Raw genomic sequence first — 26,389 nt, 5'->3', positions numbered from 1 at the left:
ATATTATTATAATTATATATAAGTATAGATATATATTGTGCCAAAAAACATTTTTATATATATATATATATATATATATATATATATATGATATATATATATATATATATATATATATATATATATATATATATATATATATATACACATATTCGTCTATGTGAAGTACATTGGAATGTGAAATATTCATATTTTGATGTCAGGTTAGTGTTCTTGAGAATATCCAATCGGGTTTGCGCGTTGGGTGTTTTTCTACTTTTTTTCCTCCATTGACTCCTATGGAAGAATACATAATATTCTAAATTTGGCTTTTTACTTGTGTCAAGTTAGCTCATGAGTAATAACTTTTTGCTTTCAACTTCTAATACGAGCACAACCCAAAGTGAGCAAAAAGCTTACTTCTAGTGGATTAGCGTGTGAGCAGGAGCATTAAATAGCTCTCTTGCCCTATATGAATATAATAGGGTAGATGTATTAATTAAGCAGTACTGCAGTAGAAATGAAGAAGAAACTTGCTTTTATGATTGTGGATTTCATACCAAACACAGATTGATATTTTCAGGGTGACTGTCTCTTTAAGGGCTACAATATCCTCTTCCCTTAGCACTATTTATTCTACACACACCCCTTCTCAGGTGCCTAGTAATTTGTGTGTTTCCTGTGAACACATCTGAGCTCACTAGCTCAACTCCTGTTACCAGCTCAAGCATACTCAGAGTGAAACGCTTTCTAGAGCTAATATCAAAGCCTACGCTACTTATCCAGAGTTTGCCTTCCTGCAGCAGGTTGCAGCTTCCTATGTTGCAGCTATCCATAGTTTGAGTTTTAAGAACTCCAGCTTACCTCTTTTGGAGACCTGACTTCACCTGAGCAATCAGCTTCACTCCTGGAAATACCGGACCAAGTACAAACACCAACGGACTTTCCTGGGAATCTCTGGTCTGTATCTATTTGATCCAGTGATCACTTATATATGTATTTGGAACTGTTGTTATTCCTGCAATATACAGGCTGTAGTGAACTTTTCTAAAAGAGTCCTTATTTAGTTCTGATCAAGCAAGGTTGCAGTGACCACGCCCACTAGCATGTCGTCACAGATATACCGGTACATATTTCAAAACAACTACTGTCACAAGAGTATTGATACTTTGTCTACATTGCTAAGTATTTATTTACCTCTGCTGACATACAAACACACTTTACAGGGCAAGTACATTTAATGTTGTTCTGCGGTTTTGATCCTCTAATCTTGTTGTGAAAAACTTAAAGATATTGTTACTCTTACATATTACTAGGCCACTGTTATGGATCCAGCAGAATTGCTACAAGTGGTATATGCCCTCTCACAAAGAGTCAATCAGCTCTCAGAGGGGCTCAGAGAATTACAAGTGCAAAATGAAAATCTCTGATATAATTAAAGATACTATGACTAACAAGTTAAACTCATTAGAGAATGCACCTGAACCACAAGTTTCTATGCCAGAAAAATTCTCAGATGACAGAACCACATTCAGACAGTTTAAAAATGCCTGTAATTTATTGTTTTCACTTAAACCTAAGACTTACAATACTGAACATGTTAAAGTCCTAACAGTAATATCCTACCTCAGAGGGGAACCTAGGATTTGGACTGATTCCTTTTTTGAGCATGATCACCCTATTCCCACATCTCTTGAAGACTTCTTTAAAGAAATGGGTTTTATTATATGAAGATACCAACAAGCAGCTTACTGTAGAATCCAACATAAGGTCTCTCAAACAGGGAAAGAGACATGTAGAAGAATATCTCACAGAGTTTAAACAGTATGCAAGAGATGCTGAATGGACTGACATAACACTAAGGAATCAGTACCATTTAGGATTCTCAGAGTCTATAAAAGACAAATTAGCCCGCATAGATTTACCAAAAACCTTAGAAACATTGATGAATCTCAGTATACAGATAGACCGAAGATTAAGGGAAAGGATATTGGAGAAGCAAGGGATAGACACTCCGGGAAATTGAGCTTCCTACTATCCTAGAACTACAGCTAATACCACAGCAGAGCCTATGGACATAGGCTTCACAAAGGGACGATTACAACCAGAAGATAGACACAGACGCAGAATAAAAAATCTCTGTATGTATTGTGCATCTTCCTGTCACTCAGTTAAGGAGTGTCCTATCCTGCAGAGACAAAAGAAGAGTAAGTTCTCTTATAAACATTCCTGTTTAACTGCAAAAATCACAAATAATGCTTATTGTACTTTGTCTCTCTCTCTACAGACGGATCACCACCAACTCTACAGTGAAGCCATCATAGACTCGGGAGCTTATGCATGTTTCATAGATTCTTTACTTGTAAATAAAAATAAAATTCCAGTTATTCAAACACCTAACCCAGTCTCCATCAGAGTTATTAATGGATCATTGATAAATACTTGTCCAATTACCCACCAAACTGTACCTTTAGAGGTAACTACTAAGTCAGCTCATGTAGAGTTTATTTCTTTTGATATTATCACTTCGCCCATGTTTCCAATAGTGCTAGGTCTCTATTGGCTACAAACATACAAACCTATGATTCACTAAGATATTTTGGATGTCCGATTCACTTCGGATTACTGTCTAAAAACATGTTTTCCACACGCAAGTATAAAGTCTCGGATTTCACCTTACCTACTGAATATAGTGACTTCATAGACGTCTTCAGCAAAAAAGAGGCAGAATCCCTGCCCCCTCATCGATGTACGACTGTCCGATTCAACTGATTCCAGGAGCATCCATTCCTTACGGACACATCTACCCTCTTTCCCAACCCTAATGAGACCATTTAAAAGATTACATAGCTGAAATTTACGTAAAGGTTTCATAAGACCTTCAACCTCCCCAGCAGGGGCAAGAATATTTTTCGTTAAAAAAAAGGATAACTCCCTCAGACCTATCATGGACTACAGAGAACTCAATAAAAGGTCAATAAAAAATTGTTATCCACTACCGTTAATTCCAGAACTCATAGAACGTCTCAGTCAAGCTTGCATTTACACCAAATTTGACCTAAGGGGAGCATATAATTTAGTGTGAATAAGAGAAGGGGACAAATGGCTCACAGCTTTTAGGACTCGTTACAGGTTGTACGAGTATACTGTGATGCCATTCGGACTCTGCAACGCACCCGCCACTTTTCAGTATTTAATTAACGATATCTTCAGGGATTTGCTTGATATGTGCATAGTAGTCTATCTAGATGATATACTTATATACTCGAATAACCTGGAAGATCACAAGAAACACGTCAGATGGGTCCTCTCACGTTTGCGAGAACATCAACTTTACGCAAAACCCGAGAAATGTCTTTTCCATTCCTCTGAAATTTATTTTTTAGGTTATCATATCACTCCAAAAGGAATTGAAATGGACAATGCCAAAGTTGATGCTATCACGAATTGGCCAGAACCAACTTCTAAGAAAGAACTACAGAGGTTTCTGGGATTCGCAAATTACTACCGAAAGTTCATTAAAGGCTTCTCTTCTATCACGAAACCCCTGACAACACTTACCAGTAATACCATACCTTTCTGATGGAACTCCAAGGCCCAGGACAGTTTTATTTTCCTAAAGACATCCTTCACAGAAGCCCCAATCGTACAATTCCCCGATCCAGAGTTACAATTTATTCTGGAGGTGGATGCTTCAGATTATGCCCTAGGTTCTGTGTTATCACAATGCAAGACTCCTCAAGATCCCCTGCATCCCTTATCATACTATTCCAGAGTAATGTTTACAGCAGAACTAAACTATCCCATTGGAGAAAAAGAACTGCTCATCATCAAAGCTTCTCTGGAACACTGGTGACATTTATTGGAGGGAACTAAGGTCCCCATTCAGATCTACACGGACCATAAAAATATAGAATATCTACAAACCAGTAAAACTTTGTCTGCCAGACAAGTCAGGTGGAGCCTGTTATTTTCCCGGTTCTCTTACCATATCACTTACAGGCCAGGAAGTAAAAATGGTAAAGCTGATGCCTTATCAAGGAGGGATAAAAGACCAATTCCTACAACAATACCAACCACTGTCATATCACAGGAATTTTTTTTAGGTTTATCACCCAGTTTTCCCCAACTACTTCAATATAGCCAAAAAGAAGAGACACAGCTGCCAGACAATCTACATCTTGAAGCAGATGGGTTCTTTAACTTCGAAAATAAACTTTATGTCCCTCTTTCTCTTCGGCTTTCTGTAATGAAGGCTCATCATGAGAGCCCTATGGCAGGACATCTGGGTATTAATAAGACCGAAGAGTTGATCAAAAGAACTTTCTGGTGGCCACATATTCAACAAACTGTAAGGGACTTCATCCTCTCCTGTCCCATATGTTCAGTATCCAAGACAGAAAAGAACCGTCCCTACGGACACTTACTACCACTTCCAATTCTGGAGAGGCCATGGCAAATCATTGGCATGGACTTCATAGTAGATCTTCCCTTTTCAAACAAACATAATACTATTCTAGTTGTAGTAGATCTACTAACGAAAATGGCGCACTTCCTACCTTACCATAAGCTACCAACTTCTGCGGAAACAGCTCAACTTTTTCTCAACAATATTGTAAAACTTCATGGTTTACCACAGACAATCATCTCTGATAGAGGCACCCAGTTCACCTCCCATTTTTGGAGACAATTATGTGACAACATGCAGGTTCAACACCGATACAGCACGTCTTTCCATCCTCAGACCAACGGTCAAACAGAGAGGGTGAATCAATGGCTGGAGCAGTATCTAAGATCCTACTGCTCACATCAACAAGAACTATGGTCAAATAGTTTACCTATGGCTGAATATGCATATAAAAATTCACAGGATACCACCACTAACGTATCTCCTTTTTATGCAAACTACTGCTTCTATCCCGCATTTCAACTCTACCCTCAACCAAATATTACTTGTCCCCAAGTAGACAATACTACTAACTCCCTGATGGAATTGTTCCAGCAACTTAAAAGTAACATAGAGCTAGCCAAAACTGCTATTATGATTCTAAACAGCGATCCTTGCCTTCTTATAAACAAGAAGACAAGGTATGGCTATTCACTAAGTACATCAAACTAAAAACCCCATGCAAGAAACTTACTGTCTTATTTATTGGTCCTTTTGAGATATCCAAAGTTGTTAATCAGAATGCCATGACTCTCAAACTGCCATCCTCGTATAGTATCCACCCAACCTTTCATGTTTTCACTCAAACCTTACCATCCTATTAGAGATAACCCCAATCCTAATCCCCCCACTGAGTTGGGTGTCAATGACCAAGAGTACAAGGTTGAATGGATGCTTGACTCCCGATTGGTGAATGGAGTATTGGAATACCTTATTCGTTGGAAGGGGTATAAACCTGAAGAGGATTCCTGGGAACCCTCTACTAATATCCATGCACCTCGTCTGATTTCATATTTCCATAGGCGACATCCGGAACGATTTCCAGCTGCAGGGCAGTTGCCTTGAGAGGGGGAGTCTGTCAGGGTGACTGTCTCTTTAAGGGCTACAATATCCTCTTCCCTTAGCACTATTTATTCTACACACACCCCTTCTCAGGTGCCTAGTAATTTGTGTGTTTGCTGTGAACACATCTGAGCTCACTAGCTCAGCTCCTGTTACAGGCTCAAGCATACTCAGAGTGGAACGCTTTCTAGAGCTAATATCAAAGCCTACACTACTTATCCAGAGTTTGCCTTCCTGCAGCAGGTTGCAGCTTCCTATGTTGCAGCTATCCATAGTTTGAGTTTTAAGAACTCCAGCTTACCTTTTTCAGAGACCTGACTTCACCTGAGCAATCAGCTTCAAACCTGAAAATACCGGACCGAGTACAAACACCAATGGACTTTCCTGGGAATCTCCAGACTGTATCTATTTGATCCATTGTTCACTTATATATGTATTTGGAACTGTTGTTATTCCTGCAATATACAGGCTGTAGTGAACTTTTCTAAAAGAGTCCTTATTTTGTTCCGTTCAAGCAAGGTTGCAGTGACCACGCCCACTAGCGTGTCATCACAAATATAACGGTACATATTTCAAAACAACTACTGTCACAAGAGTATTGATACTTTGTCTACATTGCTAAGTATCTATTTACCTCCGCTGACATACAAACACACTTTATAGGGCAAGTACATTTAATGTTGTTCTGCAGTTGTGATCCTCTAATCTTGTTGTGAAAAACTTAAAGATATTGTTACTCTTACAGATATCTAGTTTTTATATATTTTATTCTGGTTTTATATACCAGTTGGCCTTCTATTGATTCACATTTATGTCAATAACAGTTCTCCTTAGGATAAACCATTTAAAAACAGAATTTATGTTTACCTGATAAATTTCTTTCTCCAACGGTGTGTCCGGTCCACGGCTTCATCCTTACTTGTGGGATATTCTCTTCCCCTACAGGAAATGGCAAAGAGAGCACCCAGCAAGAGCTGTCCATATAGCTCCCTCTCTGGCTCCGCCCCCCAGTCATTCGACCGACGGTTAGGAGAAAAAGGAGAAACTATAGGGTGCCGTGGTGACTGTAGTGTATAAAGAAAGACATTTTTCAAACCTGATTAAAAACCAGGGCGGGCCGTGGACCGGACACACCGTTGGAGAAAGAAATTTATCAGGTAAACATAAATTCAGTTTTCTCCAACATTGGTGTGTCCGGTCCACGGCTTCATCCTTACTTGTGGGAACCAATACCAAAGCTTTAGGACACGGATGAAGGGAGGGAGCAAACCAGGTTACCTAAACGGAAGGCACCACGGCTTGCAAAACCTTTCTCCCAAAAATAGCCTCCGAAGAAGCATAAGTATCGAATTTGTAAAATTTGGCAAAAGTATGCAGAGAAGACCAAGTCGCTGCCTTACAGATCTGATCAACAGAAGCCTCGTTCTTGAAAGCCCATGTGGAAGCCACAGCTCTAGTAGAATGAGCTGTAATTCGTTCAGGAGGCTGCCGTCCGGCAGTCTCATAAGCCAATCGGATGATGCTTTTCAGCCAAAAAGAAAGAGAGGTAGCAGTAGCTTTCTGCCCTCTCCTCTTACCAGAATACACAACAAACAAAGATTATGTCTGTCTGAAATCCTTTGTTGCTTCTAAATAGAACTTTAAAGCACGGACCACATCTAGATTGTGTAACAAGCGTTCCTTCTTTGAAACTGGATTCGGACACAGAGAAGGAACAACAATTTCCTGGTTAATATTCCTGTTGGAAACGACCTTTGGAAGAAAACCAGGCTTGGTACGTAAAACTACCTTATCTGTATGGAATACCAGATAGGGAGAAGTACACTGCAAAGCAGATAATTCAGAAACTCTTCTAGCAGAAGAAATAGCAACCAAAAACAGAACTTTCCAAGATAGTAACTTAATATCTATGGAAAGCATGGGTTCAAACGGAACCCCCTGAAGAACTGAAAGAACTAAATTTAGACTCCAAGGAGGAGTCATGGGTCTGTAAACAGGCTTGATTCTAACTAACGCCTGTACAAACGCCTGTACATCTGGCACTGCTGCCAGACGTTTGTGTAACAAAACAGACAGAGCAGATATCTGTCCTTTTAAGGAACTAGCTGTCAAACCTTTATCCAGACCTTCTTGGAGAAAGGAAAGTATCCTAGGAATTTTAATTTTACTCCAAGGGAATCCCTTGGATTCACACCAACGGATATATTTTTGCCATATCTTATGGTAAATCTTCCTAGTTACAGGTTTTATTGAACCAGAGTATCTATGACTGTATCTGAAAACCCACGCTTAGATAGAATAAAGCGTTCAATTTCCAGGCAGTCAGTGGGAGAGAGACTAGATTTGGATGTTCCAACGGACCTTGTACTAGAAGATCCTGCCTCAAAGGTAGCTTCCATGGTGGAGCCGATGACATATTCACCAGGTCTGCATACCAAGTCCTGCGTGGCCACGCAGGGGCTATTAGAATCACCGAGGCCTGCTCCTGTTTGATCCTGGCTACAAGCCTGGGAAAGAGAGGGAACGGTGGAAATACATAAGCTAGGTTGAACGACCAAGGCGCCACTAATGCATCCACCAGTGTTGCCTTGGGATCCCTGGATCTGGACCCGTATCGAAGAACCTTTGCGTTCTGGCGAGACACCATCAGATCCATATCTGGAATGCCCCATAGTTGAGTTAACTGGGCAAAAACCTCCGGGTGGAGTTCCCACTCCCCCGGATGAAAAGTCTGACGACTCAAATAATCCGCCTCCCAGTTGTCCACTCCTGGGATGTGAATTGCAGATAGATGGCAGGAGTGATCCTCCGCCCATTTGATGATCTTGGATACCTCTCTCATCGCTAAGGAACTCTTTGTTCCCCCCTGATGATTGATGTACGCTACAGTCGTCATGTTGTCCGACTGGAACCTTATGAATTTGGCCTTTGCTAGGTGAGGCCACGCCAGGAGTGCATTGAATATCGCTCTCAGTTCTAAAATGTTTATCGGAAGAAGAGACTCTTCTCGAGACCATAGACCTTGAGCTTTCAGAGAGTCCCAGACCGCACCCCAGCCTAAGAGACTGGCGTCGGTTGTGACAATGACCCATTCTGGTCTGCGGAAACTAATTCCCTGAGACAGGTGATCGAGAGACAACCACCAGCGGAGAGAATCCCTGGTTACCTGGTCTACTTGAATCTGGGGAGACAAGTCTGCATAGTCCCCATTCCACTGATTGAGCATGCACAGTTGTAATGGTCTTAGATGAATTTGAGCAAAAGGAACTATGTCCATTGCTGCAACCATCAATCCTACTACTTCCATGCACTGAGCTATGGAAGGCCGAAGAATAGAGTGAAGAACTTGACAAGCGTTTAGAAGCTTTGACTTTCTGACCTCTGTCAGGAAGATCTTCATTTCTAAAGAATCTATTATTGTTCCAAAAAAGGGAACTCTTGTTGACGGAGACAGGGAACTCTTTTCTACGTTCACCTTCCACCCGTGAGATCTGAGAAAGGCTAGAACAATGTCTGTATGAGCCTTTGCTTTGGAAAGAGACGACGCTTGGATTAGAATGTCGTCTAGGTAAGGTGCTACAGCAATGCCCCTCGGTCGTAGAACCGCTAGAAGGGACCCTAGCACCTTTGTGAAGATTCTGGGAGCAGTGGCTAAACCGAACGGAAGAGCCACGAACTGGTAATGTTTTTCCATGAAGGCGAACCTCAGGAACTGATGATGATCTTTGTGGATAGGAATATGCAGGTACGCATCCTTTAAGTCCACGGTAGTCATATATTGACCCTCCTGGATTGTTGGTAAAATTGTCCGAATGGTTTCCATTTTGAACGATGGAACTCTGAGGAATTTGTTTACAATTTTTAGATCCAGAATTGGCCTGAAAGTTCCCTCTTTTTTGGGAACTACAAACAGGTTTGAGTAAAAACCCAGACCTTGTTCTGCTGTTGGAACTGGGTTTATCACTCCCATTTTTAATAGGTCTCCTACGCAATGTAAGAATGCCTGTCTCTTTATCTGGTCTGAAGATAAGCGAGACATGTGGAACCTTCCCCTTGGAGGAAGTTCCTTGAACTCTAGAAGATACCCCTGAGAGACTATTTCTAGTGCCCAGGGATCCTGAACGTCTCTTGCCCAAGCCTGAGCGAAGAGAGAAAGTCTGCCCCCTACTAGATCCGGTCCCGGATCGGGGGCTACCCCTTCATGCTGTCTTGGTAGCAGCAGCAGGCTTCTTGGCCTGTTTACCCTTGTTCCAGCCTTGCAATGGTTTCCATGCTGGCTTAGGCTGGGAAGAGTTGCCTTCTTGTCTGGAGGCCGCAGAGTTAGGATTCGGTCCGTTCCTGAAATTGCGAAAGGAACGAAAATTAGATTTATTCTTAGCCTTGAAAGGCCTATCCTGTGGGAGGGCATGTCCCTTTCCACCAGTAATGTCTGAAATAATCTCTTTCAATTCCGGCCCGAAAAGGGTCTTACCCTTGAAAGGAATATTAAGCAATTTATTCTTGGACGACACATCCGCCGACCAGGATTTTAGCCAAAGCGCTCTGCCCGCCACTATTGCAAACCCTGAATTTTTTGCTGCTAACTTAGCCAATTGGAAAGCGGCATCCAAAATAAAGGAATTAGCCAACTTTAGTGCGTGAATTCTGTCCATGACTTCATCATATGGAGTCTCTTTTTGGAGCGAATTTTCTAGTTCCTCGAACCAAAAATACGCTGCCAAGGTGACAGGAATAATGCACAAGATTGGTTGAAGCAGGAAACCTTGCTGAACAAATATCTTTTTTAGCAATCCTTCCAATTTTTTATCCATAGGATCTTTAAAAGCGCAACTGTCCTCAATAGGAATAGTTGTACACTTAGCTAACGTTGACACTGCCCCCTCAACCTTAGGAACCGTTTGCCATGCGTCCCTTCTGGGGTCAACAATGGGGAACATTTTCTTGAAAATAGGAGGTGGAACAAAAGGTATACCTGGCTTTTCCCACTCCTTAGTCACTAAATCCGCCACCCGCTTGGGTATCGGAAAGGCATCAGCGTGCACTGGGACCTCTAAGAATTTGTCCATCTTGCACAATTTCTCTGGAATTACCAAAGAATCACAGTCATCAAGAGTAGTTAGGACCTCCTTAAGCAGGGCGTGGAGATGTTCTAACTTAAATTTAAATTTTACGACATCAGTGTCTGCCTGCTGAGAAACTTTTCCTGAATCAGAAATTTCCCCTTCAGACAGGCCCTCCCTCACTGCTAATTCAGATTGATGTGAGGGTATAACTGATAAATTGTCCTCAGCGCCAACCTGCTCATCTTCTGTATTTAAAACTGAGCTGTCACGCTTTCTAGGGTAGGATGGCAGTTTGGATAACAGATTTGCTATAGAATTATCCATTACTGCTGTTAACTGTTGCATAGTAACAAGCATTGGCGCGCTAGATGTACTAGGTATCGCCTGCACGGGCAAAACTGGTGTTGACACAGAAGGAGAGGATGAGGAACTATCCCCACTACCTTCATTAGAAGAATCATCTTGGGCAATCTTATTCAATGTGGCAGTACTGTCCATATTTTGTTTGGACGCTATGACACAATTTGCACAAACATTAATTGGGGGAACCACCTTGGCTTTCATACACACAGAACATAAGCCATCTGAAGGTATAGACATGTTAGACATAATTTGGCAGGCTAATAATGCAATAAAAGCGTTTTTAAAGAAAAGCGTTACTGTCCCTTTAAATAATAAACAGGCACACTTTATTTCTGATATATCGAAAAACAATGAAGGCAACGTCCTAATGCCCTGAAAGTATTGCACACCAAGTTTCAAGACTTTAACCCTTAAAATGAGCAAACCGGAGCTATTTGTTCAATTAGACAGTTTTAGTACACTACAATCACAGCCACAGCCTTGCTGCGGCTTTTTACCTTCCCTGAGAGTTATTCAGCAATGAAATAAACCTTCCAGAGTCCGTTTTAGTATGCCACAGGACCCCTCACATGAAGCTGCATGCACTGCCATGGAAGTAAACTGCGCAATTGAGGCGCGAAAACGGGGCCTCCTTCCTCTGCATACCAGAGTGAAGGGGCCTTCCTGACTGAAATAGCCGTCTAACTCAATGCCAGGCGATAAAAAACGTTCCCAAAAGTGCTTTTAAGTGCACAAAACACTCTAAATGCCATTAAAATATGAAATAAAATAATTGATTTAGCCCACAATAGTGTCAACCAGTGTATAGCCCATTTGTAAGCCTTAATCTGTTATGAGTCTAAGAAAATGGCTTACTTACCCCTTAAGGGAAAATTGACAGTCTTCTACCATTAACATGTCTTGTTAGAAATATGACTGATCATACCTTGAGCAGAAAAGTCTGCAAACTGTTCCCCCCAACTGAAGTTCTCTGGGCTCAACAGTCCTGCGTGGGAACAGCAATTGATTTTAGTTACTGCTGCTAAAATCATACTCCTCTTTAAACAGAACTCTTCATCCTTTTCTGTTTTAGAGTAAATAGTACAAACCGGCACTATTTTAAAATAACAAACTCTTGATAGAAGAATAAAAAACTACAACTAACACCACATACTCTTTACCATCCCCGTGGAGATGCTACTTGTTCAGAGCGGCAAAGAGAATGACTGGGGGGCGGAGCCAGAGGGGGAGCTATATGGACAGCTCTTGCTGGGTGCTCTCTTTGCCATTTCCTGTAGGGGAAGAGAATATCCCACAAGTAAGGATGAAGCCGTGGACCGGACACACCAATGTTGGAGAAACATAACCCTCTTTCAACTTTGTAAACCCAACTCACATAATTGTGACATTGTGGAATTAAAAAAGATAGAAGACGAGGCTGAAAAAAAGACCGAAGTCCATCGAGTTCAACCTATACAAATCTAATATACTTACAAAAAAGCTCCAGTTGAGCTTAAATTAATCCTATCAAAAGGTGACCCATTTAATACAAGCAATCATATCCATGAATTCTGTTTCTAGACAGAAATGTATCCAAACAATTTTTAAATGTATCTAAGGTATTGGTATTCACTACCTCCTTTGTTTATGAGTTCCACAATTTTATTGCTCTTACAGTGAAAAAAACGTTTCCATTGCAGGAGATTAAAACTCCTTTTCTCCAGTCTTAACTTGTGACCTTTTGTCACAAACAATTTTCTTGGAATAAACAGAGCTTCTGCCATCTCTGTATATGGTCCTTGAATATATTTATATAAAGTAATCATGTCACCTCTCAAGCGCCTTTTTTCTAGAGAAAACAGACCCAGTTTTGCTAACCTCTCCTCATAGATTAAATTAAACATTCCCCTTATTAGCTTTGTGGCCCTTCTCTGAACTTTTTCAAGGTCAGAAATCTCTTTTTTTGATATAGGTCCCCAGAACTACACTCCATACTCAAGGTGAGGTATTATCAGGGATTTATATAGTGACAGCATTATGCTTTCCTTCCTTGAATCAATGCCTCTTTTAATACATGCTACCCTCCAGCTAAATCTACCTCCATTTCAACACGAAACATTTGATGGAAAGGCAGTGGTGGTTGCATAAAAAAGATGATTTCTATTGTTTAGAATTCCACTTCAGTATGATTTCCTGTTTGTCTAATTTTGTAACCTCAACAGACTGCACAAAATTCAGAGACAGCAATCACCACACTGGCCAAGTCCTTGCAATCTCATATGCAAGAGACGTAGAGAGATTTTCAAATTTCAACTTTAAGCGCAATTTGGGTTACTGCTAGCGAAAAATAAGGATTGTAATATGAGTGGAACCTGACTAACGCAAAAAGCTTAACTCTAGCTGAGTTTTTGCGATTGGGAAAAAAAAAATACTGTGCCGCTTGTAATCTAGCCCTTACTTAGAGGGACATAAAAGTGAAAAAAATGAATCCTCTAATTGGTTACAGCATGTCATTTTTCACCACTCACACTCCAACTCTATGGGGCCGATTTATCAAAGTCTGGCTGTAGCGTATCATGTCCGCCAGACATTGCTGAATGCCGACACCATATGCTGTCGGCATTTAACATTGCACAAGGAGTTTGTGCAATGCTGCCCCTGCAGATGCTGCTAGTAGGAGATGTCAATGAACCCGATAATACACGATCAGGAGGATTGATGTCCGCAGCCTCAGAGGCAGCGGACCAGTTAAGGAGCAGCGGTCTTAAGACCATTCAGCCCTTAATAAATCGGCCCCTATGCGTTTAACTCCTGCAGTGCAGTTAAAAACATAATTAAAAGCACATTAGGACCTACAGAAAACTGCTGGTCCTAAACTGGAGACAACTGACAGAAGCAGTTGCACAAACCCAATAATCATCGGATGTTTCATTTTCAAGAACAGCAGTTCTCTGTGCCATTGGGGAACAAACACATACAGTCACAGAGTGAGTAGTGAGATTACATGTTCTGATGGATTAGAGCATGTATTTTCTTTGAGATAAAGCATACATATTTTTTATTTTAAAATCCATTGACTTATATTACCACATTTACTTTTTTCTTATGACCTCCTTTATTGAAAGAAGTTCCTTTCTATGGGAGTATACTGAGGTAGGTAGGGGGGAGAGTGCATGTTTTGAGCACTATATGTTACAAATATACATTGTTACATATATTGTTGTAAACACTGCTTCAATATAGTGTTCAAGACATGTGCACCTTCCTGGCTCTACCTCAGTATGCTCACATAACAGTTTAAGTTTGAGTTTCATGTCCCCTTAAAGTTATTTTACAATTAAAGTTAAAGAAATACAGGAAACGTGTATTGTGCATAATAAATTCTGAAGGAAAGATTCCATTTTAAATTTTGCAAAGGAACATTAGGAGTGGAGTTTTTAGTATACGAAATTAATTGAGGTGCAACCAACCCACTTGTATTTTCATTCATCCCAACAATACTGTTTTATACCTGCTATTAATGACTTTATAAAATGCTTACCAATTACTATTTGATGAAGCTGCAGAGGCGTCAGAGTTAGACTGCATTGCTCTTTCTCTTGGGTAGTGCAGGGAATTGCATTAAGGCCATCATTAATCTAAAGAAAGAAAAGCAATTTATTATATAGCATTATGGCATTAAATGTAATTAATCAGACTTTAAAATAAATACATTAGATTGGAGTAGACAGAATTCCAGTACCGTGAATATGTATACATGCTCCTGATTACCATTTAAAGGGATAGAAAGGTGAAATCTGAAATCTGTATGGTTGCATTGCAATTTTAAATAGAATAATATATGGAATATGAGTCTTACAATGCAAGTAAGTTAACATAAATTGTATACTTTAAATTTCAAATATCTCTATGGTGCAGACCCAAATTACAAAATGTCTTAGGACTAATTAAAGGTAGATACCTAGGATATATACCAGGAGTAATATATCCTAGGTATCTACCTTTAATTAATCCTAAGAAATATTTGGAATATACTTTCATTGACAAAAATGCTTTCAGTAAAACTTATCAGAGAGCTGCCAGGGATGTGTATTACATCTGTGAAGACTTTATTTGTGCCATACTTTTCATGGCTTATTCTCTGAGAATGTGTGGTGATTAAATACTTGATATGTGCATATGCTGATGAAAAACAATAGAAGCATTTTTGATAACAAAAGTACATTGCAAAAATACTTTCAACTGAAATGCACCTGTGCACTTTTCATCTTTTGTTTCTTAGCCCTCAATAAACCTATGTTGTTTTGTTTGATAAAGTATCTTTTAAATGCATTTTAAAAAGTGAATTAATAAGTTATATTACATATATTATTATTATTTAGCAGACACTCTTTTAATTAAATATGGACATTTCAACAGTAAAGAGGATGTGGATTTTCAGGGATTGTTGCAAGTAATGTTTTTTCCTTCATTTTTATTTAAAAAGAGTAATAACATAACAATAATGAAAATAACAATCATAATCAACCAATTTTTCAGTACAGATTTTCAGAAGTCTGTCATTTAGGTTTAAAATGCTTACTTGTCGTACTAGTGATCTAGACTCCTCAGCAGCCAACTGACGAGTGGTTAGTAGATGCCCTTTAACTGATTGAGTCCTTTTCAGATCTTGTTCAACAACATGTTCTGAACTTGAGAGTTTAGGAGGTTGAAGGCCTGATGCTGGTTTAATTCCAATTTCTACTTCATTATTCAACTCTGCAAACTCCCTACGAAACAAATGCTTATCAAATAAAATAAGTATTTTAGCAGGCTGTCCAGTAGAATCTTCACAAAAATACAGGACACTAAAATATCAATTTTTTAAGTCTGTGGGATCAAATCACTTTTGTTTATGTGTGTTACTGTCAACCAAAGAGGTAAAATTATTAATTTTATGCAACTAGCAGCAAAGGGGTCAAATGACTGCTCAGTTATGAAAACTGTGCATAGTGGGTTCAAGAGTGGGGGCCATTTTAGAGTTTTTGTGGTGGCATAGTATGACTATTGACAGATTGTCCAGTATTTTTGTGGAGGACAGCTATCAACTCTACTTGACAAACATCAAACCAGAGCAATCACTCACATCTAAAATCCAGTTATTAGTAGGTTCAGTTTTAATACCTTGCTTTTCTTTCATTGATTCGCCTCTCCCTAAAACCGTTAATATAGTTTTTATAGTAGTCTTGGTGGGATTTTATTAGTCTTTTTTCTTCTTCGGTGTAGGCATATTCTGGATCCACATAGTTATACCTCTCAGTTTTGGTGAAAATTGTCCTACAAAATAAAAAGAACTATTGTTTAAAATTACCTGAAACCCAGGTCATTTTAATTTGGTGTCAGATTAAATAAGCAGAAATGTAATAATTAAAAGACCATAAAAGTCAAAATTATAATTTGAAAAGAGCAAACAATTTTAATAAAAGTTTAAATTTTTTATATTTCTTATATCAAATGTACTTTATTCTTTTAGTATTCTGTGCAGCAATGCAGTACTGGAAAATAGCTAATTATTTGTGGCTACACACATATGGCCTTTTGTCTCTTGATTTGGAATTTAGATTTGCTTTGTTTTAAAATGTTTTATTAGAAACTTTCACCTAGATTACGAGTTTTGCATTAGAGGCTGTACGGTGCTAATGAGCAGTTTATGCTCACCACTCACTTACAGACAGCGCTGGTATTACGGGTTTTTACAAACCAGACAAGAAGTGAGCGTTGAGCAAAATTTTGTTCATTACCGCACTCCAATACCAGTGCTGCTTAAGTTAGCGGTGAACTGGTGTAACGTGCTCGTGCACAATTTCCCCATAGGAATCAACGGGGAGAGCCGGCTGAAAATAAATCTAACACCTGCAAAAAAGCAGCGTAAAACTCCTTAACAAAGCCCCATTGATTCCTATGGGGAAATAAAATTTATGTTTACATCTAACACCCTAACATGAACCCCGAGTCTAAACACCTCTAATCTTATACTTATTAACCCCTAATCTGTCATCCTCGACATCGCCGACACCTACATTATAACTATTTATCCCTAATCTGCCGCTCCGGACACCGCTGCCACCTACATTATACTTATGAAACCCTAATCAGCTGCCACCTACATTATATTTATTAACCCCTAATCTGCTGCCCCCAACATCGCCCCCACCTACATTATTTTTATCAACCCCTAATCTGCCGTCCCCAACGTCGCCACCACTATTCTAAATTTATTAACCCCTAAACCTAAGTCTAACCCTAACCCTAAACCCCCTAGCTTAAATATAATTTAAATAAATCGAAATAAAATTCCTATTATTAACTAAATTATTCCTATTTAAAACTAAATACTTACCTATAAAATAAACCCTAAGATAGCTACAATATAACTAATAGTTACATTGTAGCTATCTTAGGTTTTATTTTTATTTTACAGGCAAGTTTGTATTTATTTTAACTAGGTAGAATAGTTATTAAATAGTTATTAACTATTTAATAACTTCCTAGCTAAAATAAATACAAAAGTACCTGTAAAATAAAACCTAACCTAAGTTACAATTACACCTAACACTACACTATAATTACATTAATTCCCTAAATTAAATACAATTAAATACAATTAAATAAAATTAGCTAAAGTACAAAAAAACCACTAAATTACAGAAAATAATAAACAAATGACAAGATTTTTAAACTAATTACACCTAATCTAATCCCCCTAACAAAATAAAAAAGCCCCCAAAATAAAAAAAGCCCTACCCTACACTAAATTACAAATAGACCTTAAAAGGGCCTTTTGCGGGGCATTGCCCCAAAGTAATCAGCTCTTTTACCTGTAAAACAAATTACAAATCCCCCCCAAAATAAAAACCACCACCCACACAACCAACCCTACTCTAAAACCCACACAATACCCCTTAAAAAACCTAACACTAACCCCTTGAAGATCACCTTACCAGGAGAAGTCTTCATCCAACCGGGTCGAAGTCCACAACAAAGCCGGGAGAAGTCTTCATCCAAGCTGGGTGAAGTGGTCCTCCAGACGGGCAGAAGTCTTCATCCAGACGGCATCTTCTATCTTCATCCATCCAGCGTGGAGCGGGTCCATCTTCAAGACATCTGACGCGGAGCATCCTCTTCCTTCCAACGGCTAACACTGAATGAAGGTTCCTTTAAATGACGTAATCTAAGATGGCGTCCATTCAGTTCTGATTGGCTGATAGAATTCTATCAGCCATTCGGAATTAAGGTAGAAAAAATCCTATTGGCTGATGCAATCAGCCAATAGGATTGAAGTTCAATCCTATTGGCTGATCCAATCAGCCAATAGGATTGAGCTGGCATTCTATTGGCTGTTCCAATCAGCCAATAGAATGCCAGCTCAATCCTATTGGCTGATTTTTGTACCTTAATTCCGATTGGCTGATAGAATTCTATCAGCCAACCGGAATTGAAGGGACGCCATCTTGGATGACGTCATTTAAAGGAACCTTCATTCAGTGTTAGCCGTCAGAAAGGAAGAGGATGCTCCGTGTCGGATATCTTGAAGATGGATCCGCTCCGCGCCAGATGGATGAAGATAGAAGATGCCGTCTGAATGAAGACTTCTGCCCGTCTGGAGGACCACTTCGTCTGGCTTGGGTGAAGACTTCTCCTGGCTTCGTTGAGGACTTCAGCCCGGTTGGATGAAGACTTCTCCCTGTAAGGTGATCATCAAGGGGTTAGTGTTAGGTTTTTTAAGGTGGGTTTTAGAGTAGGGTTGGTTGTGTGCGTGGTAGGTTTTAATGTTAGGGGGGATTTGTAATTTGTTTTACAGGTAAAAGAGCTGATTACTTTGGGGCAATGCCCCGCAAAAGGCCCTTTTAAGGGCTATTTGTAATTTAGTGTAGGGTAGGGCTTTTTTTTTGGGTGGCTTTTTTATTTTGTTAGGGGGATTAGATTATGTGTACTTAGTTTAAAAATCTTGTAATTTGTTTATTTATTTTTCATTTATTTTCTGTAATTTAGTTTAGGGTTTATTTTATAGGTAAGTATTAAGTTTTAAATAGGAATAATTTAGTTAATGATAGGAATATTTATTTCGATTTCTTTTAATTATATTTAAGTTAGGGGGTGTTAGGTTTAGGGTTAGACTTAGGTTTAGGGGTTAATAACATTAATATAGTGGCAGCGACATTGGGGGCGGCATATTAGGGGTTAATAAATGTAGGTAGGTAACGGCGATGTTAGGGCCGGCAGATTAGGGGTTAATAATATTTAACTAATGTTTGCGAGGCGGGAGTGTGGAGGTTTAGGGGTTAATATCTTTATTATAGTGGTGGAGATGTCCGGTTCGGCAGATTAGGGTTTACATTTTTTTTAAGTGTTTGCGATGTGGGAGGGCCTCGGTTTAGGGGTAAATAGGTAGTTTATGGGTGTTAGTGTACTTTTTAGCACTTTAGTTAAGAGTTTTATGCTACGGCTATGAAGTACTTGAAATCGTGTTTTTATGGAAATTAACAAATAAAGTAGACATTTTTTTTACTCAGTCTGTCTACCGCTACTTCGTTGAGTGCAAAGACAAAGTGCATGTGAATTTGTTTTTCCTGGAGACGGTGATGAGGTCTCTGGTTGGTCTTTGGGCACCCCTGAAGTAGTATCGAAATACAGCGGATCCTGTGACGTCAACAGTTTCCATGGGGAACAACGTATAGCACACTACCTGACGAGCGCACAGCATGAAGACCACAGATAGCGCAGTGAGCGTGAAGATTGTAACGCCGGTTGTGGACGAAGGGACGGAGAGAAGTTTCAGAGCGCTTACAGTGGATTTTCAGTGTAAAACTCTTAACTACTGACTTTAAAATGCAGTTTTATGCTATGGCTTTTTGACAGACTCGTAATACCGGTGCTATGCAAGTCCCATTGAAAAAAGAGGATACGCAATTTACGTAAGTGGATTTGCGGTATTTCCAAGTCTGGCCAAAAAAGTGAGTGGTACACCTGTAACTTCAAGACTCGTAATACCAGCAGGCATTAAAAAGCAGCATTAGGACTGGCCAACGCTGCTTTTTAAGCCTAATGCACAACTCGTAATCTAGCCGTTTGTTTTTAAAGAGAATATATGTAAATGTAATATCCAATATATTATTGTAGAATGCAAGAATTCAAACAATATGAATTTTATACAGACTGAGTTTTCCAATGAGATAAAATGATGAAACCTTATTCCAATGGTCATATTTATCAAAGCGTCAATCTCAGTGCACGCGCCTGCGTAAATACGCTCGCCAAACATCGCTGACGCGGATCCACATACGATCCCCTTATTTATTAAAAAAACATAAAAAACACAAGTGTGAAGTACAGCACGATGAGCATCGGACTGTTGTTAACTAACAGTTATCGATGATGCGGTTATTAGGGTTTTTCACAACTTTATTTCTACCATTTCATTAATGTCCATGAACAAGCACATTTTTATAAAGCTAATATTTTATTTTTCATCTGTTAAAATGTCCAAGAAATAGATAGATTTATACCTCAACAAACAGCAAACAATATCTCATAGAAAGTTATTTTTATATTTATTTGTTATGCAAAAAAAATCTGTCATATGATACTTTCACATAAATTAATGTGTATTTGTATTTCTAGAAGTCATGATATGCTTTTATCTCATGTTTTGTTTTGTTTTTAATTATTATTAATTCTAGAATTTGTACATATATCTTTGCACATGCTTGTATATATATATATATATATATATATATATATATATACTAAATATGTGTGTGTGTTATGTCAGAAATCTTTTGCAAACATATTTGCATGTCCATAAGTTCCTTTTTTTGTTCTAAACAATGTTGTCTGTCATATCTCTGTGTTTATTTATACCACTATATGTATATAGTGTACATTTATTATTATTCTGAGCGTCAAAATTGGTGCGAGAGTGTGACTTGTATTACATGGCTTAAACATGGTGCACAAAGATTTTTCACAAAAAAATAAAAAAGGAAGTCATCTATATTATGTTGTGTATTTATCTCTATTTCTATTATTGGGGCAAAACTTTTCAACAAATTTGGAGAAATAATATTGTCCCCTTGCTTTGTAATGAGAGACAAACTTGTAACATAATCCATAAGTAGTAATGTATTTTTCATTTTTATCCCTATATCTACTAGTGAACCAAATGTGTAGCTATAATATTGTTTGATTTAGAAAGGGTATACAATTTTAATAGTTTCTAATTTACTTTTATTATGTAATATACTTCATTCTCTTGCAGCATCGAACATAAGCTTTCTGTGTTTTCAGACTCCCATTGATTTCTATGGCATCCGTGGCCTCAAGGGTGGTGGATTGAAAACTAGGTACGCTGCGTCGGAATAGACGCGAGCGTACCTGTTAAATTTTGTGACAAAGAAGGAACTAGATTAGTATCTGAGAGACAATATGACTCTGAAAGGACCTTGTCAAAATATGAGGTAAGAATATAGGTCACTTAAAGGAGCAGTGCTTAAGCATAGGTACTAAATTATAGTTGTAAGGGCATGACCACCAAGGGGTGAGGATGTCCAAAAAAGTATGCTTCTATGCACTGATTAAGTTATACGTTTTGTGGTGAGAAAGAAAATATAAGTAAAAAATAACTTTTATTGTCGATTAATTAAAAGATAGCAGGTATTGGTGAGTATCTTGCTACCAACTTGCAAAACTTAAAAACACTTCTCCTGTGTATAGAAAACAATACGTTTATATATAACGACACTTTTAGGATACTTAGATATCAGTAATTTCTATGATGGGTTACTAATCCTTGTGCATCATAAATGTAAAATAGTCTAGGATTAGCTGGTATTATGTAGATTAGCCACCCTTGGGCTTGATATCCCAGTCAGCCTAGATCTGTTTTAACCATATATCTAGGGTCAGTATTACTTAGCCCAATTATCTAAAACTGATAAAAAAAAGTCCTATAATGACAAAGAGTACTTCCATACGACCAGAGATTCCACAAATTTGAATCTTTATTAATTAGTTGAAATCTACTAAGTTCATAATAGGAATATATGTTCAGATTAATAGTTAAATTGTTTAATGGGGAGCCCGCCTCGCTCCCCGCGTCCCCCCTCCGGGATGCACCACCACCCACAGAATCGAGAAAGAGCTATCGATCAGAATGCCCCCGGCCGTCCCTCTTAATCATGTAGGAATGGTATAATGACAAAGGGTGAGCAAACCATAAAGTGTTTTGTGCTTAGACTCTGATATATATTACATATCAAACAGGATATTGACAAAGAAGATATTGTCACTATGTTCTGCAAAATACCGTGTGACACGAGATTAATATAATAGATATTGCCAATATATCATACCACTTTGATATTATCATTGATATTCGGTGTTGTTACGTATAAGTAATATAGCAGCTGGTAGAGTCACTACTGATGTTCAGGTCATACCCCTTTACTCAATATATATTGGACAATGTGTGTTAGTAACACTACGTGATCGTGAAAACAGTATGACAGCTAGTAGTTATATCTTTCAAAGAACAAAGGCTATATCACCGCTGCTCATATAAAAACAGAGGTTATTACTTGCCTGCTAGAAATAAATATATCTGGTATCATGCAAATCTCTGTATTGACTGAACTAATATGATGGTGTCACCGGTATTACTATTCCTCTGGTGTCACCCCAGTACTTAATGTTCATGGTGCCTGTTAGCAAAAGAGTCAAACAGTTCTATGTTGCCTGACGCAACCAACAGTCTGCTCACAACTCTATATAATGCTGACTAACAATACTGCGTCGTAACATGTGAATGAGTCTCAGGTTTGGAGCAAATTTAAATAGTACTTTCAGATTGAGTTATATTTAATTATCTGTTGAATAACGCAACCAATATTTCTTACCTAAAAAGTAACAATCAGCATAGCCAGAGACAAATTTAATATAAAGCGCCTCAGTAGTTAGACAGCAAATACAAATATCACTGCTGCTGCCAATTCCCCATAAAGAAGCCTTCCCGCCCCTAAGTCTGGCGAGACTCTAGTAAAAATATTAACAAAGTACTCTTATAATATTATACTGTGTCTGGTCCAGATTCTATTAATTTAATTTGCAACACAATGAGAGCAATTAAAATAAGGAGACCCCTGTGATCAGAGGGGCGGAGCTATCTTGGGAGCCGAGAGGTCGCATCTTTCTGCAGCTCTGTAAAAGAGTATTATTTTATCCTATTTACATGACCCCTCGGCCCCACAAACATATCCAAACGGAGCATTAATAACTCCAAAGAACAATTTGTGTGAGACTTGAGCAATATTGAAGAACCGGATGAGGTTAGCATCTAAAACAAACAGTGAGGCCTTGCACAAGAACCACGCTACAGTGGCCATCTTATTATTGGCCCACGAGCTGTGTAACGTTAATATGTTTTAGGACAAGAGCGGCATAGAAATACCGGCATAGTAAGTCCCAGCAACCATCACCTGGATATATTATAAAGAGCCCCGGTCTAGCTCGTTACGTGAAGCGCACCTCTGACTGTTGAGCCATGCAGCTCGAGCTAAGAACCCTACTCAGAGCCCTGGCAGATCAGCTTGATCGTCAAACGGAGGAAATTACTACAGAACTAAGGTTGTCATTCTCTTCTTCTATCCCCGTGATTAGCGCTACAGAACCCAAGGTCTGCAGGGAAGTGCTGGCCTCAGGCGGGGCTCAGGAGAGACCAAGTGAGGTGGAAGGAGCTGGATGTCTGGCAGGCGAGTACCCTATAAAGAGCGCTATTTACACTCCAGCACAGCCCCTAGAGACTTTGCACACTATTTCAACATCTGCAGTTAAAAAATCGGATATTACTGGGGGACAAGTATGGAACCATCACCTAACCTCAGCACACACAGTGTCTTCCAGTGTGAATTTACTCCTACGTGACTTCACATATGTTACACCAGACCAAGGAAATGAGGCCACCTGTTATGATGGGGTTATGAGCTTTCCTTCTACACACAAAAGTGAAACGCTATTTTCTGAGGTTCATTACTATCTCCCCATTGATAGTCTGGTGGTTGTGCCGGTAAGCAGACAGAAGCGATGTGGCCAAGCTCTTACAAACTCACTGGGATTAAAACTTTCACTCCTTCTTAATTTTACTAGCATGCACGCCATGAGAATGGGAGTGGGTTGACTCAGATTAGACTTTAGGTTGGTGCTGGGCTATCGGTTGGTGGGATCTCCTACGAAGCCTGAATATTAAATATTTTATGCATCTCAGACTTTGAACTCTGATTCCCTTGGACTTATACCTACACCATGTTTAGGGAATATTAGTATCCTGAATGAAGGCTAACAGCCTGAAGACCTGGGTCATTATAATCTATTTTATAATCTGATATTATCTAATGTTAGGTTTGTTCCACATGTTAAAAGTTTTCTAGGTAACCACACTATACCTACATTGCCTAGTTATATAGTTTGCTCTGTTTAGTTTGTATCTTATATATATGTATATATATATATATATATATATATATATATACAATTTGGATAAGAGACTTTAGTCCGGAATTGGTAAGACTAAATTGAAAATATCCACCTAAGCCCCGTTATAAAGATGGCTGTACCCCATCAGCTATTTATGTCATTACTGGCTATGAAATTATTTTGCCCTGTTGATACCCGCAAGTTTATTATTCCTATATGGGCATATGAGACCAGTATTACATATGTGTGATTACTAATGAATCACTCACTTACTGTTTCTAAGTTGAACATGTCAGTGTTTCCTACAGGTGCTTTATCTTGATTATCTTACTTTTCCTAATAACTAGTATATATGAGCTAAAATGTAATTAGATATCCTGGAATAGTGAGACATTAATATGCTGTGTACCCTACAATATGGCTTTATATATTGCCTTCTGAAACTTCTCAAGACTGCAGTAATTGAAACTACTCTATATCTATACTTCTATATGATGTTGCATAAAACAATGTATTTTAACTGTCTATACAAATTTCTCACAAGCCCTGTTATTTAAGGTTTTGAGGCCTAAGGTAGACTCAAACAGTAGATAGCTTGTTTGCAAGGATAAGCAGCAGCCTGTTGGGGTAGTACACCATTGTTTAGACCTGAAATGAGATAATTTCACAGTTTGGATATTCACACATGTTCAGTATTTGTGTTCTATTAATATTGTTTAGATATTTGTTCGCAATGTTTGGTATTATGTCTTTCATACACTCGTTAGTGCTTATAAATGCTCAGATGACATTACGTCACACTCTTATAATATAGGCCCAGAAGATAACCTATTTAGTTCTATTATATATTAATACTAAAGGGATTCTATAAATGGCCTTAACTCCTCGCAGATTATGACGTGTTCTACTAATGTAATGTGTTTATTACATGATCAAATGTATCTTATCGTCCCCAAACAGTTTTTTATCTTATCAAATGTTATTTGGAAATGTATATTCTTTTTCACGCTCCATTATAATTAGTGGGCAAGCTTGCTACGCAATGATTAGATAAGATCACATTATGCCTGTTTCGCTACTCTTTAGACCAGTCCTGAGCACCTAAGTAAACTACTACTATCGTGACATATATATATTCCTTTGCAGTTTATATTTGTATTGTTTTGGTTTCCCTGAAGGAATCAGCAGAGTGACCTTTAGCCCCTACCTAGATACTCCATTTTGTATGGGAATGTTACTCTACTCCACTATATACTCCTAAGCAGACTAATGGGCGCTTATAATCCACACCAAATATCATATGCTATTTACATTTATATATGACTCCGTCCCCCACCCCACCTCCTTTCCCTATGCGTATAGCGGTGCTTACCCGCTGAATATCCCCCTCCCCATGTATAACTCGGCCCAAGAGTGGCTGATTTCTATGATAACCCTCCACAGGCTGGTAATTTGGTTTTAGATTAAATATTATTAGATTGTGGAGTTCATACGCGGACATAATAATATAAAATGAAGTTCTGTTTCATCTCGCCTAAGATACTGTCTATCTTCATAATCAGATTTGAAATGTATTTTCTATTGCTTTATGCGCATATTGTTTTCTCAATATTGCTTTTCTATAGACAATGTATTACTTTCTCTGTTGTAACTTTGGCCTTAGGGCGAGTCCTTGTTGTGATGATATATGCTTTAACTTCAATAAAAAAATTATTTAAAAAAAAAAAAAATAAGGAGACCCCTTAACACAAGGAGAGCCGTTAAAATAAGGAGACCTCTGTTAAATATTTGATAAATTTGGTAAAAGGTCAAATAGAGTCAAATCTGAATTCAAAACATCTGTAATGACGCAAGCATCGATCTGCGTCGGATTGAGATCGCGGAAGCGTATATTACGTCACCAATTTCAACATTTGCCGATCTTGATGCTTTGATAGCTGCGGCGGATCAATCTTGTGACAAATACAACACGAGATTCAAGCGTATTTTC

The 26,389-nt window shown here is 38.6% G+C and overlaps 1 protein-coding gene across 1 annotated transcript in view; it reads right to left on the bottom strand.

Annotated features, from left to right (window-relative positions):
* The window catches only part of CFAP47 (cilia and flagella associated protein 47), an 801,982-nt gene that overhangs the window by 689,712 nt on the left and 85,881 nt on the right, over positions 1–26,389 (bottom strand). The window contains 3 exon segments of the mRNA XM_053705439.1: positions 14,435–14,531; positions 15,476–15,662; positions 16,057–16,209. Of these exon segments, the coding sequence (XP_053561414.1) occupies positions 14,435–14,531; positions 15,476–15,662; positions 16,057–16,209 (437 nt within the window).

Source organism: Bombina bombina, chromosome 3 (assembly GCF_027579735.1).
Source record: "Bombina bombina isolate aBomBom1 chromosome 3, aBomBom1.pri, whole genome shotgun sequence".
Lineage (NCBI taxonomy): Eukaryota > Metazoa > Chordata > Amphibia > Anura > Bombinatoridae > Bombina > Bombina bombina.
The sequence above is the reverse complement of the archived record's forward strand: the minus strand, read 5'-3'. Positions and strand labels throughout refer to the sequence as shown.